Raw genomic sequence first — 22036 nt, forward strand, 5'->3', positions numbered from 1 at the left:
TTACATTATGATTGCTTTTCCCCTCTTGGCACTGAAGTATTGTTCGTTTACTCATTTCCCTTTTGTTACTCCTGTCTTTTCAAGGTGAGATCCTGGAACGCCAGTGTGAAAGCAGACCATTTGGTCTTCGAGTCCACACTGAACCAACAAAGAGCATCCCACCCAGACTATCCTCCCTACCCTATCCCTCTAACCCTGCATTTTCCATGGCTAACCCATCACAACTGCGCATCTCTGGAAACTTTTGGTAATTAACCATGGCCAATCTACCTTATCTACACATCTTTGAACTCTACGAGGAAACCGGTGCACCTGGGGAAAACCCATGCAACCACAGGAACAGTGTGCAAACTCCACACAGACAGTCACCTGAAAGTGGGATTGAACCCAGATCCTTGGTGCAGTGGGGCAGAAGTGCTAACCACTGAACCACCATGCCACCATTAATCTCTTTGTAAGAAATGCTGAAGGGAGTTTCCTAACCCCAGTTTTTTAGATTCCAGTTTTTGAAATAAACCCACAGAAAGAACATTTAAAATGAACTGGAAGATTGTTTTGTTAATAAAACCTTACACGATGTGGGGAAATTTTTCAGATGCACAAGCACTCAGGAAACTAATGAGGATAGGAGAGGAGATTGCAAGTTTTGGAAAACCCAGAACTATTAACAATCAGTTCACGTGAGTTACACTTCCTGGAGTCGTTGTCCAATGATAGTTTCCTTGGTGAGCTGGGCTCAATTATATCCCTTCATGCAGGCAAACTCAAGGGCATCTTTCCAGGCAGCAACTTTCGAGCAGTTTTGAAGGGCCTGAGGCAGGCTTTGACTCAGCATGGAGTCCTAATCTTCCACTGGAGATCAAAGAGCAACTAACTTAGAATTCCAAAATTGAAGATTTAAGCAATTTGACAAATTCATTATATGGCGATGAGCCAAATGTAAAGACATTAGCATTCATTTTAACACTATCAGTATTATTAACATTATCTTGATGTTTTACTTTATCTGTACCTGGTTAGGATGTCTATACAGAGATAGTAGGAACTGCAGATGCTAAAGCATCTGAGATAACAAGGTGTAGAGCTGGATGAGCACAGCAGGCCAAGCAGCATCAGACGAGCACGAAGGCTGATGTTTTGGGCCTAGACCCTTTTTGTGAAAAATTTTTTCTGAAGATTTTCTCTAGCATACCTATACAATGTTATCCATTGAAAAATCTTCTGGAAAGATTTTAATGGAGTCATAGAGTTTTACAGTATGGAATAAAGCCATCCCACTGATCATGTTGGTGCCAGTCACCAAATGACATTGTGAAATTTTGCAATCAAACATTTAAAGTTCAATTCTGTACCAAATAATGTTTTGAATGGAATGGATTTCTATAACGTTGTCTTCAGTCTTTTTTATTTTCAGAATTTTCAGCAGTTTCTATGAAATGAAATTGTAGATTGCTTCAGTGTAATTCTTACACTTTGTACTTTGTTCCCTTAAGCATTAATCAGTAGTATATTTAATAATCTGTTTAAATATTTAAATAAGATGGTCTGATGTTTATGTAACGAGTTATCAGAAGGTAAAGATTTATTCTCACAAACTATATGTATATTATCCTGTAAGATTACTATCCTTTAACTATATGGTGGTCTTAGAAGACTTAGTGTAACAGGAAAGTGGATGTTAGTTTTGCTCATAATAAAATTGCTTGGCAATTGGTAATGAGAGAGAGGTAATCGCATTCTGTCCTCCTCAATAATTGATATCAGTATTTTTTTGTTGGCTGAACCATAATGTAATGCTGAAGATGGAAATAACAAAGCATTGGTCTCCTGTTTGCTTTAGTTGTGCTTGAAAACATGCAGGGAACCAATGGTGCACGCTCAGTGCAGTGAATACACAGATAAGGATATTCACCAGAACCACTAGATGCATCCCTAACTATTTCATCTTTAACTCCTTTACAAAGAAGAATCTAGCAGTAAAGGGTGGCTACATTTAGCTCATGGTACTGTCTTACATTAGCAAATTCAGATTATATTAGCCTTTACACTATCATAATACAGGCTACAGATGTTAAATTAACACTTCATTGCTACTTATCAAAGATGAAGTAATCATCCAGAAATCATTTATTTATTATTTATTTATTTATTATACCTTAGAATAGTAGTAGTACTTAACGCTGTGTATTGAATATGGAAATAATTGGCTGACATGACTAAGTGATTGCATAAATAGGCAATTACATTGTTCAATTGTATCAAAGTTATTCAGCATTAATTTTTTAATTGTAAATTTTGCTTTTGTCTATATAATCCTATGATTTAATCAATATATCAAACTGTCCAGAGATTATCCACCTTTTGATAAAATAGAAGCTATGTGCATGAGCAAGTATGATCAGCCAGGTAGGGAACCTTGAAGGCTAATTTTAAACTACCCCAAGCAAAAGCAATAATGGATTTTGTGCATCCTCTGTTTTCAACAGGATGGAGGCTCTCAAATAGGGTACAGCCCACATTCTTCCCATGCAACACCAACATACCCCCAAAATATACAAGGTTTCCTCATGCCAAAGTCAGTTGTCCATTTCACACATGTAAATAAATAATGAAGGTTGGAAATGAACGTGTTAAAAGTGTTTAACTAGTGATAAGTAATCATTTCATTGGTAGTATTTCAGTGGTAGAAACTTAATTTGCCTGGTGATTGATGAGTGATTTGGCTGAACTTGTTTATTATTTATAACACTTAAATGTGATATAGTTCCCTAGATAATTTAACAATTCAAATGTTCACCTTATTATTTTTGGAGTATTTATGTACTATAGACAATTGTAAAATCTTTACAGCACGGAAACCAACTATTTGACGCAACATATCCATGCAGATAGGTGGATTATACTTGACAAAAGCCTCCTCCTACCCATCTTCTTCTAACTGTCTGCATTTCCTTCACATTCTTTCTTTTCTCTGTTTTTTTCGGCTCCCCTTATATGCTATTCACTGCAAACTCTCGTTGCAGTAGCATATTCTACAATTACACAATTCTCTGGGTAAAGAATGAATTCTCTATTGGATTTATAGTGACTATGGCTGTTAGTTCTCTGTTTCTTATCTTTCATAATGTTGAAGACTGCTATCAGGCCACTCTTAAGTTTTCTCATTTCTAGTCAGTTATTAACATGTGGTGACATGATCGATTGAAACGTTATTTTTGATCGCTTCCTTTACAGTGTAGTAAGACATGTGGTACTGGAACAAGACATCGTCAAGTGACTTGTATCAACCAGAATTCACAAGGAGTACTTAGTAATAAATGTGATGCAAGGAAAAGGCCATCAGATGTCGAGCAGTGTAATACTCAACCTTGTGACTATATATGGATCACAGGAGAGTGGTCTGAGGTAAATGAAAATTTAAATTAATTCATGAGTTAGAAAACTAGCAAATAAAATATCTCCTCCTTGAGCTTAACTACAGGATTTACTGATGAAACAGATGCTGATTTTAACAATTCTCATAAATCAAAAAAATTTAGAATTTCATGGAAAAATTAACTATCTCAAACTTAACATTTGACGTAAGGTTACAACTGAAATGTTGATGAGGTATTTTGTTGCTACTGATGTCCAATATCTCATAAATCTTCAGTGCAGTTACAAATGGGAAATAAAGCCTGGCCTAGTCAATCATGCCCACATTCTGTGAATGAACAAAAAAAAACTGCATCTGGATTCATTTTTCACACTGTAGAAAGCAACCTAAATTGTTTTTACTATAGCTGGATTAGCAAAACTTGTGCTGCACTTTTTCAGTCTTTTTCGGCTTGCTCTAATTTATCTCGTCATTGTTTAGAATTAGTTCCCCTGTTGCTGTGGACCCAATTTTTTTTGAACTAGGAAATACTATTTGCTAAACAAATGCAGCTTTGAGCATCACTTGAGAGAAAAGCGGGAATTAATTTTACTTTTGGTGATGATACATAAAGGACACAAGAAAATCCTCTTTCACTTGTATATCTTGCTCAATTCATCTTTTCATTGGAGTTCATTGGCAACCATTTTCTTTTTAGTATCATCACTGAAAGTTAAAATAACTACCAAAAATGAAGGACATTGAAGCTGTACAGCACGAATTTACCAAGATTACACCTTCATTATGAAAAAATATTGAGTCAGTTTAGATACTGAATTTATTTACATTGTAACAGAAAGACAAAGAGGAATTTGAATAAAATGACAATGACAAAATCAGAAATTGGTGGAGAAACTCAGCAGGTCTGGCAACATCTGTGGCAGAGTTAATGTTTTGTGTTCGACCCTTCTTCAGAAATGACAGTGAGTTTTGTTGGATTGAATTACCATTTAAAGTATACCCTGCACTTGTTTGAAGGCGTAATTTTATATTTATTTGAATGCGGAATTTCCTCATTCTGATAAATTTCATTTACTTTTTAAGTATGATTTTAAAATTTCCTTGAATATTTTAGATTCAGCCATAAACACATATGTATGTCACAATTGTCTATTTTGCTATCTGTAAAACTTAAAAATTAAAAATGAAGGTATTCAGTGAGATTTACTTCATCGTTTACTGTTTGAGAATACTTCAATTTAACTGGCTGTTTATCCTACTTGAAGACATCACTGCTGTTGAACATCTGAAGATTCTTTTAGCTTGGCAGTTGTTTCAAACTTAGGTTGGATAAGGGAAGTCCATGCCACATAGGCCACTAAATCTTTGTGAAGCAACCCTCTTCAAAACCAGCAATGAATACTAATGTTTCTCCACTGACTGCAAAAGCTAGGTAATTATATTCCCTTAGAGATTGGAAAATGGGCTGCATAAACCTCGACTAGACTGTTTAAATTTGTTCTATCAGATTGCTTTGAAGTTCTAGGATAGTCAAGATTTTTTTAAAAAATCAGAAAAGAAGCGAACAACACTTGAAACATCACTTTAGAGTAATTCGTTCGGTGAATGTATGCTTTAAACATGGTAATCATGAATTATGGACTAATGTGTGCCTGCGAACAAACCAATTTGTGGATTGGTAGTTATTTTCTCTACATCACTTTTCTGTCTTATGCTTGTGAATGAACGAACGTTCTCCTAAATCCTTTTAAAGCATTCTTAATCCAGAATTGTGAATTTAAGAACAATAATCAACAAGAGTAAAATCACAAACATGAACCCACATCCTACCTCGTACAAAGCATTGCGGTAGCATACCGAGGTGTTCTGCCAGCTTGCTACTCTCTAACTGTAAGTTTCATACCAAACTTTTATTGCCATGTAAAAGCCATTACTAAGATTTGTCATGTGAGATTACAATGGAATTTTTAGCATTTTTGATTCCAAAACATTATTACATTCAAAAGGAAAATCAGATTAACGTTTTGACTTTATTTTCAGTGCTCAGTTACTTGTGGAAATGGCTACCAGCAAAGACTTGTTTCCTGCAGTGAGGTTTATAATGGTAAGGACCCCTATGAATACGGCTACTATCATCAGATAACAACTAACTGCCCTGGGACACAACCGCCAAACATCCGTGCCTGCTCTCTTGGTGAATGTCATGTAACTGCCTCATGGAGGGTTGGAAATTGGGGAAGTGTAAGTTCATTTCAAACCTTTTCAGGACACAAGCTGTAAACCTGAGCAATCACATTGTATTTAATTTGATGCAGACTTAATAGCGTCTTGTAATCATGTTTGGTTAATGCATTATGTTGGAATTTTACGAAGTATGTTTTAAGAATCGCAATGAGGCGTGAGGGGTTACTCGTAATGCATCTTACAAGACAGTAAATTCTATTGTACATTGGGTTCTAAGTTATGCAACATAGTCACATTCTTCTGGTGCTCAATAAGATTTTATGTGCATCATAAATGTTAGAGACTAACAAGGAATAACATTCGTAATCTACAGATGAAGAGTTTCCACTTATAATGACATTTCCATCTCTAATAAATTTTCTCTTATTGAGCGTTCTCTTTCAATTGCAGCAAAAACATTATCAGCATATGTTTTATCAAAGAAGTTTTGAGAAGTTGAGCTGCATTTCAGTTTTATTGCCAATCAAATGGTCTACTTTCCTTTATCATGACATGATAATAATAAAAGGCCTTTTCAGTTAAAATATAATTTATGGTGACAGTTAAAGGTTGTACTAAATTCAGAGTGATGTCCATAGATAATCATCAGATCAATATATTGATATCAACCTTGTAACATAAATGGTTGATCACAATTGCAATTTTTATTCACTTTACATTTAATGCTATTAATTTCCTTTCTCTTGTCAATTCTCTTGCAAGTGTTCAGTGACTTGTGGAATAGGAATCATGCAACGCTCAGTACACTGCTTAACAAATGACGGACATTTAAGCAACTTGTGTAGTTTGGAACTCAAGCCAGAAGAGAGGAGATCATGCCAGAGTGCAAAATGTAAGCATTTGGAGCATTCTGTTCACTTTCACATCACCATAATATATCACCACCTGTTTTCTGTTCACAAAGCATGTTTCTAATTGATCAGAAGCACATCTTCTAAATTCTAATGAAAAACATATTTTGCATGTAGGTGAGTTTCCAGAAAGCTGTAGAGATGTGCAAAGGTTGAAAGGGTTCATGGAAGATGGTGATCATGTTCTTAATATTCAAGGGAAACAAGTGAAGGTACATGATTGTATTGTTTGACATGGGAAATGTTAGTTTTTCATAAAAATGTCATGTTTCCTCATTTAATTTATTCCATTCTTGTATCAAAGCATTTTTGTCATTTCAGATATATTGTGTTGGCATGCTGTCAGATAACCCAAGAGAATACATCACACTTACAAGCGGTGATGCAGAAAATTTTTCAGAAGTTTATGGTTACAGGTATAAAAAGATAAAATACGATTGTGCTAACAGTTTGTTCACTTTACAAGTAGTAATTTTGTAAAATAGTTTAATTACGTATTAAACTTTGTTTCATTTAGGCTGCACAATCCTGCTGAATGCCCATATAATGGAAGTAGAAGAGATGATTGTCAGTGCAGAAGAGATTATCTGGCTGCAGGGTTTTCTACCTTCAGCAAAGTAAGACTGGACATCAATACTTTGCAAATAATAAGTGAGTAAAATTTTGTGTTTAACTTGCATTTAATTGAACCATATTGATACAATATCCCTTCTTATCGAAACTAATGTATCAAAGGATGAGTTAAATGGTTAATTGAAAAAGAATATATACATATTGTTCTATCTCAAGGGAAATTTTAATTTTGTCCACCCAACAGAAAGCACAAATTTCTTCAAAAGATCTAACGTCAACATCTCATTCCTTCCAACAGTTTTCAAATTTAACATGTACCTCTGAATAAGCAGAAATTATGTTGGAAGCTGGCAAGTTCCTTCTTTAAATATGTAGAATGGACTCCAATGTTATAATTGGGACTAAGCCGTTTTTTTGTGCCAGTGGTCTGAATGAGTGAAGCTACTGAATGAAATGTTTGGGCCAAAAGAGGCTGAGAGAGCGAAACCTTTCAAGAGCAATACATACAGATCATTTATTTGATGTTGTACCATAGCATTGAAATAAAATCTATTATAGCTTCGGAATGTCTGCAGATAGCTTAAAAAGCACTGCAGCAGTCTAAGGCTGTAGTCACTAGGGACATTTCCCTGAAGCACTGCATAATCGTAGAGAAATACAGCACAGAACCAGACCCTTTGACCCAACTTGTCCATGCGGACCAGATATCCTAACTAAATATAGTCCCGTTTGTCAGCATTTGGCCCATATCCTTCTCAGTCCTTCCTATTCATATTGCCATCCAGATGCCTTTTAAGAGTTGCTATTGTACCAGCCCTCCATCACTTCCTCTAGCTTATTCCATCCACACAACACCCTCTGCATGTAAAAGTTGCCCCTCAGAACACTTCTAAATCCTTCACCTCTCACCTTAAACCTATGCCCTCTAGTTTTGGACTCCCCCACCCCAGGGAAAAGACCTTAGGTATTGACCTTATCCAGGCCTCTGGTGATTTTATAAACCTATATAAGGTCACCCCTCAGCCTCTGACACTTCACGGAGATTCGCCCCAGCCTTTTCAGCCTCTCCCTGTAGCTCAAACTTTCCGGCCCTGGAAAAATCCTTGTAAGTCTTTTCTGAATCCATTCAAGTTTCACACGAATCCTTCCTCTAGCAGGGAGACCAGAATTGCACACAGTATTCCAAAAGTGGCCAAACCAATGTCCTGTACAGCTGCAATAGTTCTCAGCTCCTATACTCACTACACTGACCAATAAAGGCAGACACACCAAACACCTTCTTCGCCGTCCTATCTACCTGAGACTCGACTTTCAAGGAACTGTGATCCTGCACTCCAAGGACTCTTTGTTAAGCAACATTTCCCAGTGAGTGTATGTGTCCTGCCCTGATTTGCCTTTCCAAAATGCAGCCTTTCACATTTATCTAAATTAAACTCCATCTGCCACTCCTTGGCCCATTGGCCCATCTGATCAAGATCCCATTGTACTCTGATCAATAGCTCTATTGATGGTACCCTGGAGTAGAATTAAATGTGAGTTCAATTAGAAACTTGCACTGAGTCGAGGCAGGAGCTGGATTCGCAAGTAGAACACTGACATGAGCACATCTACGAGGGAACTAAGCTGAGTGAGAACAGATTTGTCTCTTCTTGCCTGACCATGCAATTACTGAGACACATTTTTTCCAGCTCCATACCACTGTTTCTCCAGTTTTACTTTTCCTGCCTACTCCCTAAGGCTTTGATTATGTATTTTGTTCTTTGTCTGCTTCTCCCATACTGCATTTCCATTGTTTAATTCATTGCCTTTGGCTTGTTTGGACCCTGGTTCATTATGCCAAAACTTTTCCCTTGATGGCTCACTTAATCTTTACAGAGAAGTTAATTCATGTTTCCCATGTGCCGGGAGTTAGCACTGCTCATCTGAGATCTGAGATTTATTATTTTGGATAGATAAAACATAGTGTAAATAATGAGGATTCATGGCAGGCTCGCTGAAGGACTGATTAAGGGCCAATCAATTCATTTACACAGATTTGAACCTCTCTGTTGTCATACGGGAATATTGTTCACTGAATTTTACGTGTAGTTCTAAAAGAAAAATAACTACCATAATCCATTAAGATGTTACCAAAATAGTAGGAATTATAAATTCTCCATTTGGCAAAACAGCTCATGTATGAAGTTAACATGAAGTGCCCCATTTCCCATTCTATTTGCACCAACTTACAAATTTAAAGCAATTGGTTTCTATGCAGATTGCGGTAACTGATGGATTCAGCTTAGAATTTCATGCATTAGTACTGAATGCAATCCTATGGCAGAGTGAAAGTTAACAGCATCCAACCAAGATGGGTAGTTGGAGAGGGGTGCAGCAATGTCAATTTGAACTGAAGGCATTTTTAAGAAAAACATGTAAAAATATGTCACTTGCCACTTATCAAGACTACGAGTTTCAAGTTGAAAAGGGTTTGGCGAGTCAAAGATGTGGGTGGAGACTAACAACAATAATGAGATTTCACAATACAATTCTGTCATATTTGTAACAAAAGATGTTGAAGGAACTTTGGCGAGTAGGTGCGTTACTCTTTATAGATTGTACACACAGCCATCACTGTGCATTGATGGTATAAGGGCTGAATGATGAATGGATATGATGCCAGTCAAGTAGGCTGCTTTCTCTAGATGACATGAATCTTCTTGAATATTTTTAAAGCTGCCCTCTTCTAGGTAAGTGGGGAATATTCATCACACTTTTAACCAGTGCCTTGGAGATGATGGACAGATTTTGGGAAGTTTGGACATGAAGTTAATGATGTTGGATTCAACGATTATAAAAGTAACTGAATGTCAAGGGAAGATGGCTAAATTCACTCTAATTGGAGATGATCATTATCTGACTTTTAATGTGCCACAATGTTACTTGCCACTTATCAAACCTGATGTTATCCGAGCATTGCTGCGTGCAGCACAAACTGCTCCATTATGTGAGAAGTTATGATTGAAACTAAACATTGTGCAATTAGCAGTGAACATTCCCACACAGCTCATTGATGAAACAGCTGAATGTGCTTGGGCCAAGGACACGACCCCGAGGTGCAAGTTTCATAATATTTCTCATAGATCAGAATAACAAATATTTTGCTGTAGTTTGTGCTTAAAAAAGGTGTGAAACATATGCTAGCTGCTGAAACATTGGATTTAATTGATATGGGATTCTGCTTGTCAATGCTTTAAAGGAAATTCTGTATTCAGAATTCATTAGATATTAAATATCGTGCTGACTGTTCACTGTGGGATAATATACACTGTATGAAAAGTATGAGTGAGAAATGGTAACAGATTAATCTTGCTGGATTGAAACAAATGGTGGAGAGAAAGCAATTTCTAAATGTAAGTAAGGGTATGTAAGTAATTGACTGATTCTATTAAAGAAATGCTTAGACAAATAAATTGTTACAGTTGCAGAAGAGGAAATTTTTACAGCAGATGGAGATTTTTGCTCTAATTTGTTTAGAAATTCTAATTGTACACATATACTCATTTGAATAAGAGAGAAAGGATTCTGTTATTTGTAAATCCATTGTGTACAGATGGTGAACATTTAACTGGAATTCACTTGTGCCACTATAAACACTATAAATAGGAACAAACTAAAACTGTGATTGTTGGATCAGGAGGTGCAAGTTTGTAATGTGGATCTCTGTAAATAAATGCTATCCAATTCCATCCATCACCATCTGGCTTTCTACATCGAAATACAGATATTATGTTCTTTTTGTAAAATGAGATTCCAGTGCAAAGCCTTGTTTGAAAGGATCATAGTTGAAAGAAGGTTTAGAGGTCAGAATGTTACTGACCCTGTACAAGATTCTCCCACCAATACTCCTGTTTTGTGAGCCAGTATACTGTTATCATAGCTCTACAGAATGTACCTTTATATATCGCCCAGTTGTAAGACAAATAACTTGCAGGATTTTTTTACATAAAAATATAAAATCTCTCAAATAAATACCCCAGATGATATATAACTCACCCATTGGCCTGCAGTATTTCATCAAATCTCCTCCAACACCATCTTCCAAACCCACAACCTGTACCACCTAGAATGATAAGGACAGCAAGTGCATGGGAACACCATAATCTGCAAGTCTTCCTTGAAGCCACAAGCAATCCTTCACTGTTGCAGGGTCAAAATCCCAGCATTCCCTGACAAACAGTGCTATGGGTATCCCTATACCCCAAAGATTGCAGCATTTCAAGAAGGCGGCTCACCAGTACCTTCTGTAGGGAATATAGGGATAGCTGATAAATGCTGACTTTGCCAGCAACACCCACAACGCATTAATACATTTTTTAAAAAGTTCCATTTCACACCTGTCCTGTGCCAAGTAGGCTGATGTCAGCAGGGCTATAATTGTCAGTGTGTCCCATAGCAGGCAAAAATCAGCCAGGCTGTTGCTTCTGTTCATGATTCAAAAATGACTGGAAAACTTAATATGAATGGAGGAATGGGACTGGGTTATTTTCTGTTGCTTTATTCTCTACATTGACTGAAAAACAATTAATCTTTGCATCAAGGCCTTCCTCCAACTGGAAGTGGATCTGTTGCCTCACAGTGACCTCTGTCCTTTTTCTGGGTCAGGATTACTTAAACTTTCATGGACAGCTACTAGCAGTATAACCAACGATCATTTTGGATGAGGGAAAAGCAATATTGCAATACAACACTTGCTGTCACAGTTAAAATAGTTCTAATTAAATGAAGTGTTCAGAGATTTTTTACTAGATGGGACTTGATCCCAGGACTCCCAGTCTAGGGATGGGGACACTACCAATACACCACAAGAAGGCCGTTCCCCTTTATTTAACTATGGTGGCATAAACAACTGACACAGGTAGACTGCCTTCACAACCCATTTTCGTATATTATATGTCCTGAGACTATCCATAGTGGAAAAGTAAAGAAAGGTACTGCATTGTCTACATTCACACTTGAAGGATTGTCACTTGAATAAGGTGCAGCACCTGTAGGATTGAATTTCAACATGGGTCAGTATATTCAGGAGAATAAAGGGAAGACTAATAAAATGAATGCAAGTCATTAAAGAAAGAAAAGATGGCAAAAAAAGGCAAACTCCTTCCTAGATAACAAAGTGTGGAGCTGGATGAACACAGCAGGCCAAGCAGCATCTTAGGAGCACAAAAGCTGACTTTTCGGGCCTAGACCTCTCCTCCCAACAGGATTAAAAAATCAGTGAGTCACCTGGTCACTTTACATCTTCAAAGTTAGCTAGAGTAGTATTACCAACCAATGATGAGAAATGGCGCATGACATGAGAGGATATGTGCCATTCTTTAGTGCACTCCTCTAAATTACCCTGAAATGTGTGTCCTTTGCCTTTCATGAAGGTACTATTGCAAACTGCAGTGAAATTTCATAAACTTTAGCATCTTTATGTAATAACAATTCTCCTGAGCCCAGCTAAATATTTCTTGCCCCACCAGGCAAGTATGCATGGATATCCATCATAAGCCGGAGTAGGAAATCTAGTTCAATCAAACTCAGAATCAGAACTGAAATATACTATTTTCCACCAAATGGGATCAACATAGCCAAAGGCTTTAATTCCCAGGAACGTTCTGTCCAGTACGATCATGTGATGGTAAAACTTTAAAATTTTGGAAAAACATAAAAACAATTTTTTTAAAAAAGAGAAATCATTTCTAATTATCCTGCTGCTTGTACCACTTTCCATCTGCTACCATGGGAAGATTAATCCATTGTTTATCAAACTCAGAAAACATTATTTAGGAAGATCTAAAATGCAAGTTCGGTATGTATGAATAGGGTATATTTTGTTCAAAATTGTAATGATTGATGTTGTTGTTGCATATTGCTTCCTCACTTTGACTCTTCTGCATATTTTCAACAACGACTTCTATCTTTGTAGCAACAGACTTGTACTTTGCACAGACACTTGAAGGCCGATCAGTTCCATTTGCTACAGCTGGTGACTGCTACAGTGCTGCCAGATGTCCACAGGTAACAACTTTATCTTCTTGATTATCTCCTCCTTTGTTTATTATTTGTGTGATTTGGCATATTTAAAGTGTAACTATTGATGGTGGTTAAAGTGGTATTTACTAAATCATCCAATCTGTAATCTGATTTAGACTGTCATTTACAGAGTATCATTTATGGACCTAATGTGCTACTTAACCATTACAAACATGATGTCTCTATTTGCGTTTGTAAAATGAAAAAAAAATCATATTTTAAAATGTTAACTTGGAAACAAATTCTAAAAAGAACTGTAAAGCTAGCAAACTATTTTCTGAAATATACTGCTCCTTTGCTGATCTGATATTTAACCCGGATTTTATTATACAAATATGCAAACATTAATCTGAAAGGGCTGTTTCATTATTATTTATTTAAGTGTTTAAGTTAGTCGAGTGTATCAGAATAACTTGTTATGATAATTGGTAGGTCAAAGAGAAAAATTTTGTAAAAACACAGTCATTCCCACAAAATTACTTAAACATCCTTTAAATAGAATAAGATGTAGTTAAAATTGTTTGCTGTTTTTTAAAACACTATTTAATTTGCCAGCAAAAATACAAATATTGGTTATTAAATACATTTGTATTGGTTTTCTTGTGTATTCACCTACCCACACTAAAACATACGATGAAATGTAAAATGAACAGTGAAAGAATGTTCTTCATATTCTGTGTAAGAAAGCAATTGGTGCACAAAGAAAGAAGATAGTACTGTTCTGCATTTTTCATGTTTGAATAAAGTGAAGCAAAGTTGACATTTCCAAGTGTATTTCTACATTTACAAATTCTGATATCATTGGTATGAGTCTTTCTCATACTGAAAAGCTAATTCAATTTTATTTCTGCAGATATCAGTGTCCAGTGCATTGTACAGTGAAATCCATTTTAGTCTATTTTTGTTTTGTAATGCATGTAGATTCTCACTAGGATCAGAGCAGCGTAAAAACAGAAGTACGCTACTGAGCCTGCTCACCACTCACCATTTGTATAGATCATGGCTGATTTATGTCACAATTTCTTCCACTGTAGACTTGTGCAGCAGGTGGTCTACAGGCCAAAATGTGGCCCACCTGATCTGCAATATGGGAAGTAGAACCGGAAGAGTTTGCAAAAAATATGTTTCCACTCAGCCTCTTTCGATTCCTCCCACTTCCTACAGACTAAGGGGGTGGCCATGGGCACCCGCATGGGCCCCAGCTATGCCATGTAGGTTACATGGAACAGTCCCTCTTCTGCACCTACACAGGCCCCAAACCCCACCTCTTCCTCCGTTACATTGAGGACTGTATCGGCGCCGCTTCTTGCTCCCCAGAGGAGCTCAAACAGTTCGTCCACTTCACCAACACCTTCCACCCCAACCTTCAGTTCACCTGGGCCATCTCCAGCACATCCCTCACCTTCCTGGATCTCTCAGTCTCCATCTCAGGCAACCAGCTTGTAACTGATGTCCATTTCAAGCCCACCGACTCCCACAGCTACCTAGAATACACCTCCTCCCACCCACCCTCCTGCAAAAATTCCATCCCCTATTCCCAATTCCTCGCCTCCGCCGCATCTGCTCCCACGATGAGGCATTCCACTCCCGCACATCCCAGATGTTCAAGTTCTTCAAGGACCGCAACATTCCCCCCACAGTGGTCGAGAACGCCCTTGACCGCGTCTCCCGCATTTCCCGCAACACATCCCTCACACCCCGCCCCCGCCACAACCGCCCAAAGAGGATCCCCCTCGTTCTCACACACCACCCCACCAACCTCCGGATACAACGCATCATCCTCCGACACTTCCGCCATCTACAATCCGGCCCCACCACCCAAGACATTTTTCCATCCCCACCCCGTCAGTCTTCCGGAGAGACCACTCTCTCCGTGACTCCCTTGTTAACTCCACACTGCCCTCCAACCCCACCACACCAGGCACTTCCCTTGCAACTGCAGGAAATGCTACACTTGCCCCCACACCTCCTCCCTCACCCCTATCCCAGGCCCCAAGATGACTTTGCACATTAAGCAGAGGTTCACCTGCACATCTGCCAATGTGGTATACTGCATCCACTGTACCCGGTGTGGCCTCCTCTACATTGGGGAAACCAAGCGGAGGCTTGGGGACTGCTTTGCAGAACACCTCCACTCGGTTCGCAATAAACAACTGCACCTCCCAGTCGCAAACCATTTCCACTCCCCCTCCCATTCCTTAGATGGCGTGTCCATCATGGGCCTCCTGCAGTGCCACACTGAGGCCACCCGAAGGTTGCAGGAACAGCAACTCATATTCCGCTTGGGAACCCTGCAGCCCAATGGTATCAATGTGGACTTCACCAGCTTCAAAATCTCCCCTTCCCCCACCGCATCCCAAAACCAGCCCAGCTCATCCCCTCCCCCCACTGCACCACACAACCAGCCCAGCTCTTGCCCTCCACCCACTGCATCCCAAAACCAGTCCAACCTGTCTCTGCCTCCCTAACCTGTTCTTCCTCTCACCCATCCCTTCCTCCCACCCCAAGCCGCACCTCCATCTCCTACCTACTAACCTCATCCCACCTCCTTGACCTGTCCGTCTTCCCTGGACTGACCTATCCCCTCCCTACCTCCCCACCTATACTCTCCTCTCCACCTAACTTCTTTTCTCTCCATCTTCGGTCCGCCTCCCCCTCTCTCCCTATTTATTCCAGAACCCTCACCCCATCCCCCTCTCTGATGAAGGGTCTAGGCCTGAAACGTCAGCTTTTGTGCTCCTGAGATGCTGCTTGGCCTGCTGTGTTCATCCAGCTTCACATTTTATTATCTTCGATTCTCCAGCATCTGCAATTCCCATTATCACTGTTTCCAGTCAGTGGTCCTTTCTCTCCCAAGATTGCTACTCATAGGCTCACCACAGCCTAATAGCAGCATACAAACAGCCTCTAATTGAAGGAGCAATGATCTGTCTGAATGAACCTAACTTCATTTCACATAGGGTCTGGACAACGAAAGTGGCAGCAAGTCTGCTGGAGGGGATGGTGAAGAGGGAAACTGCAAGGGACAGATGCCTGCTGAGTGCGTGATGAGAAGCAGCTCCAAGTCAGCAAGTGGATAGGGGAGGAAGCTTCAACTGCTAGAAGTGGGTTGTGGGAAGTCAAGACTCTGTGTCACACATGAGTCATTTTTATTAATTAGTCACTTAAAATTTCATTCAGTTTTTGCTTCAGATTTTTAAAATATTCTGCTTCCTATTATGTCATTTAATCAATGGCCTTCTGAACGGGAGAAAATGTTAAATTTGCCCCTTACCATATGATTTGGTTGGATAATGCAAATCTATAACCTTGGTTCCTTATAGATACACATTTTTGTGTATCTTAAATTAAACTACATTACCTGGAAGTTTAGAGGGATGCAGGTATAAAAAGATTATTCTGGGAAACTAAAGGACAAGAAGAAATTCAGTAATACACAAAATAGACTGAAGACAAAAACACGATATTCCTGTAAATGTGGAAAAAGAACTCACCATTTTTCATTCATTTTTGGAACATTGGACAGAATATTCCTCTCCTTGAAATGGCATGAGAAATAGTGAGAAAGGAGGGAAAGAGGAGGTGAGAATTAAGAATCTGATTATCAACACAAGGTAAACCCTTCTGATTTTTCTCCCAAACCTTAGATGGTGGCTTTAGGATCTCACTGTTGAGCAGTGACTACCTTTAATTCCATGTATTTGAATTTCATTAAAATCTCATTAAAATGTTTTTCTCCCAAATTTTATACAAATACTGCTTCACTGCATGCTCCACGTCTGCCGTCATCCTTGAACCTTCGTCCGCATAAGTTAACATCTGCAATTCAGCAGCCTCACCACATCATGCCTGCTCTTAAACCAGCTCAGACATAACTTCAGTTCTTCAAGACTTTACTTTAAAGCTCAGGAACATGAATGTCTTGGATGCTGAGAGATAATGGGAACTGCAGATGCTGGAGATTCCAAGATAATAAAATGTGAGGCTGGATGAACACAGCAGGCCAAGCAGCATCTCAGGAGCACAAAAGCTGACGTTTCGGGCCTGGACCCTTCATCAGAGAGCAGCTTGGATGCTGTTGCCAGATGTATTTCATGCGTCTACACAGGATACTGTAATGCTCAGATGGACACAACAAGCTTATATCTTTTTGCTTACTTGCTTAGAGCTTGCAGATTATACCACCTACGTGGAGACAGACAGCCTATGCCTACTTGTTTTCTAAGTGCATTCTGGCTGACCTCAACCCCAAATTACAGGCTGCCACCCTCTCAGGGGCATTGCTTTCTAAGTAGACAGTATATTTAGTACAGAGTTACAGGTTGCTAGAACCCCTGGCTCCCGTTGTTTTTTTGGTGCATAGTGAGAGGCAAGCAGCTTGTGACAGTTGGAAACACGGAACATTTAAGCTGGCAGTCAGGTAGGAAGTCAATCTGTCACTGTGCATTACCATGATACTTTCATGTCAGGGTTGTAGCATTTGCCAGCAGAAAACATGGCAAACAACTACATGTGCTTCAAGAAAATTGCTATATGTGAAAGAGAAAGAGGAGAAAGTCTTAATAGGGAGAAGGGTGACTTCAGTCAATCAATTTCTGCGTGGAAAGTTCTTTATGCAGAGGGTGGTGAGTGCCTGGAACGCGTTGCCAGTGGAGGTGGTAGACGCAGACAGGATAGTGTCTTTTAAGATGTATCTGGACATGTACGTGGATGGGCAAGGAGCAAAAGGATACAGACCCTTAGAAAATAGGTAACAGGTTTAGACAGAGGATCTCGATCGGCGCAGTCTTGGAGGGCCGAAAGGCCTGTTCCTGTGCTGTAATTTTCTTCGTTCTTTCTTTGTTCAATCAGTGAGTACCACCATAGTCAGTTAGGGGCTGGTCCAATTTTTGTCAAGGGGTTTGACCGCATTCAGTTAGGAACTTCGGCCTGCCACAGTCCAGGAATCTATGTCCTTGCAGGTTCGATCATGGTCAGCCCTGCAGGTCAAGTGCAAGCTTATGGTCCAGTCAGTCAAGGTGCTATTGATAAATCAGTTTGGGAATGGGCTGTGGTCAGTTGTGGCAGTTCTACCATGTCAGTCTGTGGGAAGGGAGGTTTATGGGCGACAGTCATCCCTGCTAAATCAGGTCAGGGATTGACTTCATTGTACACTGTTACTGAGGGATCGATGCCAGTGATAGAGAGCCAGTGGAGAGCATAGGGTGGGACTTCATTCATGGTGGCTTACTAACAGAATTCTACTCCCAATGTAGAATGGACATTTTTCTTAAGCCTCAAAGATCTGGATATGGTCACATACCTCAGAGCTCCATAGGAAGGTTTGGTAGTGACTTCTTCGGAAAGTCTCCAGGCTACACTTTGTGAAGTCTTAACAGGAGGCTTCACTTTTATAGTTGCGAGGCCATTATCTTTGTGATGTTCCCCACAGATTACCTGCTCATGGACTTGTCATGGAGTATATCATTGATGGTTTAATTGTAGCCTTATTAGTGCTACATTAAATGAAACATGGAAGGAGATGATAATTGTAGCTTTGATAGCAAGAACCGCAACCTACAGCGGCTGCTGCACAGCTTCCTGAGGGAGAAACAGCAAGCGAAGACTACCCAAGGAAGCTTAGGTGAGTGATGAGATCTTGGATTTACAGGTCTCCATGTTGTTTCCTCCAACTGTCTAAAAGACAGTGCAGGCACCAATTAAGGATGTTACCACCCATTTCTGCTGGAGGAGGATTTCTGCTCAGAAGGAACGGGTGGCATTCCCAACATAATAGTTGTCAAGATAACAGCTGCCCTGCACTTTTATGCCTGTGGTCCATTCAGGGATTAACTGGAGACCTATAGCATCTCCTAATCCTTGACCCATAATTGCATTTGGGCTGTAACTAATGAAATTTTCTCCAGATCATCATTGTTCATATCCTGTCCCCTCAACAAAGGGAGTCAAACAGTCCAGCCTGTGAAATTCTCCACCATCACTGGCTTCCCCAGTTGCCGAATGCTATCAAATGGATCCATATTGCTTTAAGACTGCATGCACACCAACTTGCAAAATTCATCTAAAGAAAAGGCTTCCTCTCCATCGATACACAAATTGTTTGTGATCATCAGTGCTTAATTCTGGAGGTCTGCACAGATCCTGGGAATTGCCATGATGTCTGGATACTAGAAACCTCACAGGTTAGGTCCATGCTTCTCTCCTAGGTCCTTGGGTTGTACAAGAGACCACCAAAAAACATAGCTCATGTCAACTTCTCAAAACCCTCTGACTGGCACAGAAGGAAGATACAGTGCTGCTCATGTTTCCACTAGAGTCATAAGGAAACATTCTTCTTAAAATGAAGATTCAATGTCTGGATTATTCCAGTGGGGCCTTGCAATATAGCCCCAAAAGGGAGTGCTACATCATTGTTATATGTTGCATCCTTCACAGCTGGAGCCAAAAAAAAGCATGTACTGGCTACAACCAATTGAAGGAATGATGGCAACTTACAGAGGATGAAGATGAGACTGAGGACTGACCAGGAAGGCCTTCCAGGAGAGCATAACGGAGTAATGTATCACAGAGCCTAAGAGGCCAGAAATAACATCACTGAAACCTGCCCCCAGGATGAATGAAATGCATTTGATTTCCTTTTTAATTGTTTAAGATTCTATTGGTAATATGGCAAGCAGCTGCTCCTTCATGCAAAAGCAATGTAGACCTTGTTATTTTGACAGTTCTTGACCTTGTGTTGCTGATTAAGTGTCTTGTTAACCTTGAGATTACACACTTGATATCTTTGGGCAATTCTACTTTAAAGTATCTGCACATTAGGACATGTAATGGCTGTTATGGGAAAAGCAACAGTCAGAGGAGATGGGGCACAAAGTTTAGGGAACTCTTAAGACATTGGCAAGGATGCTACTTGAGTCTTGTTCAGTGGGGTCTCTCGTAATACCCAGGATATTGAGAGGAATTTCTTTTTGATCCTTTCGTGATGCATTACCCTTCAATGTCTCAGTGAGTGCATACACTGCTGAGTTGTCCTGAAATGCAAGAAGCATGCAGCTACTCTCATTGGACCGAACTATGATTATGAGGAGGACTAGACATGCAAGATGCCTGTTGAAAAGCAGATTGATAGAATGATCTTTTCTCTGCAGAGATGCATGGGATCACTGATTTTGTACTCTCACCAACAGTTTGGGTCGATGTGCGCATGTGTACAGATCTGACACTAGCAACTTCCCTGCACAATCTGCGTAGCTTCTGTTTTGTCCACATTACGCTGCAGGCATCAACATCACAGTTCAAGGATCCCTGATATCTAAAGCTACTTGCAGATAAAGTTAGTTGCTTGTGAGACATGAAGAATGTTTGGTCATTTTGTTCATCCTTGGGAAGTCTGAAGAGGCTGATCATCTCTCACAGGGTGTGACTTAAAAAGGTCCAACTGTGAAATTGATCCTAGAGCAGATGTTTTGACTATGCAAGTGAAGATAAATTTACATACATCAAATGATGTCTGCAGCAGTGTCACCTGAGCCACCAGTGTTCCTTCACTATTTTCTTCTTTCTCTCTCTCTTTCACTATGACTAAGTGCAGACCCAGTGTCCAGAGCTGAGATGGACAGAGCCTGCTCTGTGGTTGGCCCTGTGAGTTTGTCAGTCCTAAGCAGTCATCCCAGATGTCTTTGGATCTTGAGGGCCCATGCCTGCTGAAGGCCTCCCGCTCAGAAGCAGGCTTTGCCTATTTGGTTAGAACTTCTGCAGGTTTGGCATCACATCACAGTGGAGGGGCCTGGTGTCTTTTGAGCAGACACTCTTTGGAGTGTCCTGACAAGTAGCTTTGAGGAAGGCCTTTGACTCCCTAGATGAACCTGCTGGTATCACCCTCCCCCTCTGAGATGAAGAGGCATCTGGAGTACAGTTCAGGTCCCTTTTCCCACTCTTCCTTAGCCATTGATGTTATGTATAGATGCATTGATGAAGTACAAGGCCATGCATAAATCTGGTAGACACTGAGTCTGCTCCATCTGCCCCTCAAATTCCCCTCAAACTCCAAATTGTTCAGCCAGACACACATGGCAGAACCAGCACACTACTGATGATGTTGGTGGACTCCTCCATTGTTCATTTAGCTTAGCCAGTGCCTCTGACAAACCTGCCTGCTATCCCTGTGCAATCTGACAAGTCATTAATGGCAGAGGCCATGAAATTGCCTTCTGCCTGGGGCTGAGCAGCTGCTTACTTTCTGGCAGTCGTCTGAGTGTCAGAAACCTAGAGATTTTCTCACTGGCCAGCTGTAGAGACGTTTTAGTGAAGTTCCGACCAGATTATGCTCCTGAAAGTAAAACCTACTGAGGTGGAAATCTGAGCTGCAGAAGGTTGTAGGTGAAAGCCTTACCATTGGCTTCCTCCTCAAGATGGAGGTGAAGCTGATGGTCTGATCACGATGTTATGGAGGTTTGTTAGCGCCTGCAACAAAGAATAGGGAATTAGTTGTCACAGATGCCTGAAAGCTTGTGTAAATTAAGAAAGAGTTTGTAGTAGTAAAGGGAGAGAAATACAGCACAATGAAACTTATTCGGATGGTTACCCATTGAGGCCCCTCCATCCGTATGTGAATAGCCATGCTATTCTCCATCAATATGGAAAATTTTTCCTTTTTGGAGTGAGGTGTCAGTTATCCACCAATCTCCCCATGTCCAGGAGCCTCAGTGATATTAGTGTGATGTTAGAGTTAGGGTGAGCGCAAGGTAGCAGAGGAAAAATGGTGGAACTTATCCTTGTAGAGTACAGATAATCTTGAACCTTCTTTCTACTGAGTATTTCTTTTCAGCCAGGATACAGCACTGATCTGGGTTGCAGCCTGTGTTTAGCCTGGCTGGGTCTGATGGTATGGCCTCCTGTTATGGATAAAGAAACCCATTCTCTCTCCTGCCCT

General features: G+C 40.0%; 1 protein-coding gene across 5 annotated transcripts in view; it reads left to right on the forward strand.

Moving 5' to 3' along the window:
• adamts9 (ADAM metallopeptidase with thrombospondin type 1 motif, 9) overlaps positions 1-22036 on the forward strand; it is a 254369-nt gene that overhangs the window by 211053 nt on the left and 21280 nt on the right. For 3 of the 5 annotated variants that reach the window (XM_048547294.2, XM_059649931.1, XM_048547295.2), the window contains 7 exons: positions 3235-3405; positions 5417-5617; positions 6323-6452; positions 6589-6683; positions 6793-6887; positions 6989-7122; positions 12998-13089. In XM_048547294.2, coding sequence (XP_048403251.2) covers positions 3235-3405; positions 5417-5617; positions 6323-6452; positions 6589-6683; positions 6793-6887; positions 6989-7122; positions 12998-13089 — 918 coding nt within the window. Of the gene's footprint in view, positions 1-3234; positions 3406-5416; positions 5618-6322; positions 6453-6588; positions 6684-6792; positions 6888-6988; positions 7123-12997; positions 13090-22036 lie in introns of those variants that run through there. The other 2 variants (XR_007249201.2, XM_048547296.2) reach the window with 2 other exon arrangements.

Source organism: Stegostoma tigrinum, chromosome 11, assembly GCF_030684315.1.
Source record: "Stegostoma tigrinum isolate sSteTig4 chromosome 11, sSteTig4.hap1, whole genome shotgun sequence".
Lineage (NCBI taxonomy): Eukaryota > Metazoa > Chordata > Chondrichthyes > Orectolobiformes > Stegostomatidae > Stegostoma > Stegostoma tigrinum.